Below are 6,218 nucleotides of genomic sequence, written 5' to 3'. Positions count from 1 at the left end.
CGAACTTTGATGCTCCCAGATTGAATTATAGTACTTAAGACCTGCAGGGTCACATATATGCAAATAACACAATAGCAAATCGTATTGCATGCTTTATGTGTGTAACCTTGGCCGTATCACAAAAACAGAAATGATTCCCTCTATAGAGGCCTAAACTAAAACAGCAATGAAAAATAAGCAAACATTTTCCAGTATCACACGGACACTCGGTTTAAAAACATATTCATAGTTTTATTATGAGCAGTAAACTCAGTAATGGAGAGCTGAATACCATAAGATATGCATGTAGGTAAAAAGCAGTACTGTCAAATTAACACTGGCAATAAACATTTGTAAATAACAGTAAATACATGAATAAAATTTGATAAAACAAAACAGAAACACACAAACGTCCTCCTGTTTACAGACATCCGCTGATGCTTTCATTCAATGTTAAAACTCGTGCCTGTGATGGATCTAATAGTCGTCTATAAACTACACTCAAATTATTTACAACATATTGCTCGATGGGACCCACAAACATTCAGCACAACACACGCTAGATTTTCTCAAACACACCTGATTCACTATATACTGAAATTTATGTATAACTATATTATGCGTTATTAGGAGTAAACCAATGGTCCCGCCCTAATTTGTGACATATACACTCATTTCTGAAAATATGCAGATTATGATTTTGATATAAAATAAAATGTGATGGATACAGGAAATATTGGGAATGGCTGCATCCAAAAGTACATACTTGTGTACTAGAATATAAAGTAGAAATGTAGTAATTCTGAATAATGCATCTATATTTTTTGGCTAATATTAACCAGAACACAGAAAGGTGCTTGAGATGTTTTGTAGAAAAATCCATCACAGCAGATAATAAAGATTAGTATAGCTCAGTAGTAGAGCATTGCATTAACAGTACAAAAAGTCATGGGTTCAAACCCAGGGAATGCACTGTAAGTCACTTTGTATAATATGTAACTGTAAATAATGCACATTTTACAATAATGAATTGAATTATGTGTTAGCATTTAGATTTTAACGCAAACAATACGTCAGTCTAACTACATTCTCAAAAATACATACTGAGATCCAGCACAAGTATGTACTTTAAGACACACGGTAGTAGTATGCAAACTGGGATGCAGCCTGTGTGTGTGTGTATGAGAAGGTGATCAGTCTACATGCCGAATCCTTTCTACCGCTGCGCCGGCCTGCTCTAGCAGTCCTCAAACACACATCTATATCAATGATGACACTATACAACAAAGACTAAAATGACTTTAGCACGTGCCATTCTTGATACAGGCTAATACTTTACAAATCCTTAAAAATCCTCACCTCGCCGTGGGTCTGATCTCTGAGAACGCACTCCCTTTATTTATGTGCCAGACATAGGAAGACAAAAGATGCATGCCGAGACTATCAAGTGCGCTAATACATCTAAAATACTGCAACAATGGTAACACTTTTAAATGATTGCACATAAATCCAAGTAAGGATTCACACCGAACCTAGAGACACACAATGTTTGGGATTCAGGGTTTGATATTTTAAAGTGGAACATATTCACACTACGGTTGGTATCTGGAGTGACATCTGTTTCTCTCAATTAACTACTGTGTGTTTAAAACTTAAAGGTGCTATAAGTGACATCACCTTCATTTTTAAAGAATACCCCGACTATAAACACACGTACTGTTTACTAGATTAAAGGGATAGTTCACTTTAAAATTCAAATTCTGTCAATATTAACTCATCCTCATGTTGTTATTAAACGGCATGAATTTCTTTTTTTGATGAACACAAAAGAAGATGTTTTGATAACCGATGGTAAACACACAGCAGATAGTGACCATTGACTTCCATAGTAGGAAAAAAATATTTTGGAAGTATTGTGATAAATGATGAAGAAAATATTTAGATAAATGATGGTAAGCACACAGTTGACGTTACAAATAAAATTCCATCATATTTTTATTCCTACTATGAAAGTCAATGGTCACTATCAGCTGCTCATTTCTTAAACTTTTGTGTTCATCAGATAAAAAAAATCATACAGGTTTAGAACAACATGAGGATGAGTAAATGATGACAGAATTTAAATTTTGAGGTGAACTATCCCTTTAACACTGGGATTATATGAATATGAATTTAAAGAGACAGTGCACCCAAAAATGAAAATCATGTCATCATTTACTCACTCTTATGTAATTACAAACCTGTATTAATTTCTTTGTTCTGATGAACACAAAGGAAGATATTTTGAAGAATGTTTGTAACCAAACCGATCTGAGGCCCCATTCTCTTCCATTGAATTCTTTTCCCTATAATGAATGGGGACTCAGATTGGTTTGGTTACAAACAATACTGAAACTATCTTCCAACATTTTTTTTTATAAAGGTTTGTAACAACAACAGGTTGACTAAATGATGACATAATTTTAACCCTTGGGTGAACTATCTCTTTAAAAACAGTAAAAATGTCAATTTTAACAGGCTTTTCACTCAAAGGCCGCCATTTTGTTTACGTCACAATACGTGATGTCAAAAGGTTGCAATTAAAACTTGTTCTATTAACACTTCAGCGAGGTAAATATGACAAACAAGTTTTCAATCTCTATATTGTAAAATGATGTAAAACAGAAGATGGAAGTTATAAATGCACACAGACAGTAGGTGGCAGTATGGTCTTAACTTTTGCATGCTATTAAAAATACAAGAACATCAACATCTTCTGTTAAGCCCTTTCAATACAAATCAGAGAGTAACATAAATGATGAAGATGTACAGAAAATACAAATGAAAGAGAGGTAAAAAAATTTCATATGAAAAACTATATAGATACCATAGTATGTACTATAGTAAACTTTAGTAATATTTCACAACAACCATTCCACGTCATTGACCCAGAATGCACTACACTCCAAAAATGGCTGGGTTATTTTTGGGTTAATATTGGACAGAACACACCGCTGGGTTAAAATTGACCCAATGCTTGGTTGTTATAACCCATGGTTGCATAACAACCAACAAAAATTGGGTAATTTTTAACCCAGCATGCGTTCTGTCCAATATTTATTCATTAATAAATTTATTAATTTATTTATTCGTTAATATTTATTTCAGTATTCTGCACCTTCATCATGGAATATGTTGCAAAAGGACTTGAAACTTACTGATTTAATATCGCTAAATGCTTTTAAATTAAAAATGAAAGACTTAGAGGCAGATGCCTTAATATGTAAATGTTTTTAGACTGTAAACATCTAAATTGATTTTATGACGCGTTGGTTTTAGTTTTTTTTTGTGTGTGTGTGCATATTTGTTTGTACCTATGTGTTTTAACTTTTATTCAAAAAATTTGTCTTGGCCAGGTCACCCTTGCAAAAGAGGTTCTTAATCTCAATGGGATTCTCCTAAATAAAGGTTAAAAAATAAAAATTATTCATTATCAGAGGCGGACACTACTACTAAGTATTTTTAATTTCTACATAAAAGTACATTTTTAAGTATTCATATTTTATCCGTGTTTTTCTTTGGAAAACATACATTCCCAAGCATATTATCATAATTTTTACTCCACTACATTTCATAATTTAAAGTTTTTGGTTTATATTTAATATTTAAGTACATTAAACATCTAATATTCTTTTACTTTTACTTAAGTAAAAAGTACACAATTTTTATTTAATTAGGTATTAAATTAATTTTAATATGCAATATAAAAGAAATACACAGCATGATTCTATGCTTTAAAACGTAGTGAACATTTTTTAGTAAAGTACATTTTTTCCCAAGACAAACACTCTGATAAAGCACAGATGCTTGAAAAATTTACTTAAAATGCTCAAGTAGTGTCCGCCTCTGCCCATTATGGGTAAACATAAAAACCCAGCCATTTTTAGTGGGTATGCATGAAACAAAATGGCGGCCTCTACAGCTTAAAATGAGTATAACATGTTGGGGTTTTGAAAATATTAAAGTAATAAAAAGATTTAATGTGTTTCTATCAATGGATTTTAGATGTAGAATGCAAATATAAAGTTTTAAAGCATATAAGTCTTTATAGTCGAGGTACCCTTTAAAAGTGTAAGACTTTGTGTAGGGCTTTCACAGTAACAATAATTTCTCAGTGATATCTTTCGGGCAGAAGATCAATTTCGATATCCTACTCAAAAATTAGAAACAAATCGGACCTTCAAAATAAAATCAAGCCTTTCTAACAGTTGGATAAGGACACTTTCTTTATGAGGGAGATTATTAATATATTTTATTTAATCGGAAAATATTTAAAAATATTTTGTGTGGTTCAGTCTTTGGTAAACTTTACAGTGCTCTTGTTGTGGTAGAAAAATAACGTAATCCAATCTGTATCATTTGTAATTTCTTTCTGTGTATTATATCAGGGTAAAAATGTATTTTGAGTAAAATGTCTGATTTGATGTTTATTCTGCCTCTTTCAATCTCTCTCTCACACACACATATACGAGTAAGGCATGTTATAGACTCATTCATTGACCTAATGTCAGTTTTCTGCCACAGACATACATTACAGTGATTCTTGTGGGCCTCTATACATCTACACACACACACAATTTGATATGCGATGCTTACTGTACTTCTCCAGAACAAGAATGATGAGAAACATCTTGAAATTTCACGAACCACCACCAATCGTGATGCAGCGAATGTCGAATTAGTGGTTCCCTATAGCAGAGTGACAACCTAACAAAACACACACGCGCACACACACACACACACACACATTTCATGCAGTTCACTTTGTGTATAAAAGCAGCTCTATAAATGTGCCATTATCTGTGGAGTTAAATATGACTTTGTCACTTTCATCCTGTAAACCTTTTGTTCACTCGATTTTACTCTCCGCACGCCACTGTACTAAACCAAACGCAAACACATTCACTAACAAAACCAAATAAAAATCACACGCCTGTACAACGTATGTAGCCTTTAGATCAGATCAGGACGCCTTGCGGCTGCTGCAAGATTTTGATCACTTTGCTCAGAGACTCGGTGGTGGCAAAGGCCAGATACTGGCAACACAACCAGTCTTCCAGGCTCACGCCACAGCCCGAGTCCAGCGAACGTTCGGCAAACTTGATCATCATCAGTGTTCGCTTCAAGTCCAGCCAGTTCTGCAGGACGGTGTGGCGCTGGACGGTTCCAGCGGAGGGGTTTAACGAATTAAAAAGATCCTCTCGCGGACCCCACAGCAGACACTGCAGGCACGCTCGGGCGTCGGCCATCTGGATGCGCTCGGAAGGGTTGGGGTTGAGGAGCAATGTGGCGAGCTGCTGAAGGCCGCTGGAGTAGAGGGATCGCAAGGGAAGCTGGGGCAGATCCGAGCTACAGTATTCCCTCTGTTTGAGCTCGGGATTTTCCTCGAACGGGTTCGGCCGATGCAGCATCTCGTAGATCAATATTCCGGTCTGAAATTCGTCGCACTTGCGGTACTGAGTGGCGGTGAGGAGCTCGGGTGCGAGACGGGAGTGGTCGCGGAGCGAAGACGGTTCCAGGACCACGTTCTTCAGCTTGGCCTGAGAGAAATTGCTGATGATGAGGCGGGCGGGGCAAGCAGAGGCGGTGGCTGATGAGGGTCCGGACGCTGCGTTATTGTTGGGCTCCGGCACTTCCAGGTTCCACGGGTTCCCTGGCTGACAGTGCACCAGCAGGAGGTTCTCGAGTCGCAGGTCGCAGTGCGTGACGTGGTACGGTTTCATGTGTTCAAGTCCTGCACACAACTGGAGTAACAGCAGGCACACCTGCCTTTCATACAGCTCGGGGTTTCGCGCGTGGCGCTCGACGGCCTCGCGTACGAAATCCGCAACCGTTTGAAACGGCACCTCGCGCGTGATCACCACGACATGACTGCACAGTTTCCCGTCTTTCTCGTGGCTTTTCAACACGTTTTCTTTTTCGTGTTTTTCATCGTCTGTACCATCTCTCTCGTCATCTCCATCTTCCCCTTTCTCCCAGGGCAACAGGCGAGCTGGAACATCGGCCAGGAAGTGGCCACAATCCTGCTGAATGTTGAAGTGCACAGCGATGCTCTGCCGAACTGCCAGACTGTGAAAAAATTGCTGTTGAGATTCCTTCACCACACCCCTACAGATCTAAGATCAGACAAAAAAATATAAAACAGAGTATTACAACACCAAACTTTGTGTTGAGAATACATTTGCATCTTAAATTTACAT

General features: G+C 37.2%; 1 protein-coding gene across 2 annotated transcripts in view; it reads right to left on the bottom strand.

Moving 5' to 3' along the window:
• Positions 1–210: 210 nt before the first annotated feature.
• peak1 (pseudopodium-enriched atypical kinase 1) overlaps positions 211–6,218 on the bottom strand; it is a 49,159-nt gene continuing 43,151 nt past the window's right edge. For both annotated transcript variants that reach the window (XM_055193025.2, XM_055193026.2), the window contains exon 5: positions 211–6,134. In XM_055193025.2, the coding sequence (XP_055049000.2) occupies positions 4,977–6,134 (1,158 nt within the window). In that variant the 3' untranslated portion in view covers positions 211–4,976. The remainder of the gene's footprint in view (positions 6,135–6,218) is intronic.

This window comes from Misgurnus anguillicaudatus, chromosome 6 (assembly GCF_027580225.2).
Source record: "Misgurnus anguillicaudatus chromosome 6, ASM2758022v2, whole genome shotgun sequence".
In the NCBI taxonomy this organism is placed as follows: domain Eukaryota; kingdom Metazoa; phylum Chordata; class Actinopteri; order Cypriniformes; family Cobitidae; genus Misgurnus; species Misgurnus anguillicaudatus.
The sequence above is the reverse complement of the archived record's forward strand: the minus strand, read 5'-3'. Positions and strand labels throughout refer to the sequence as shown.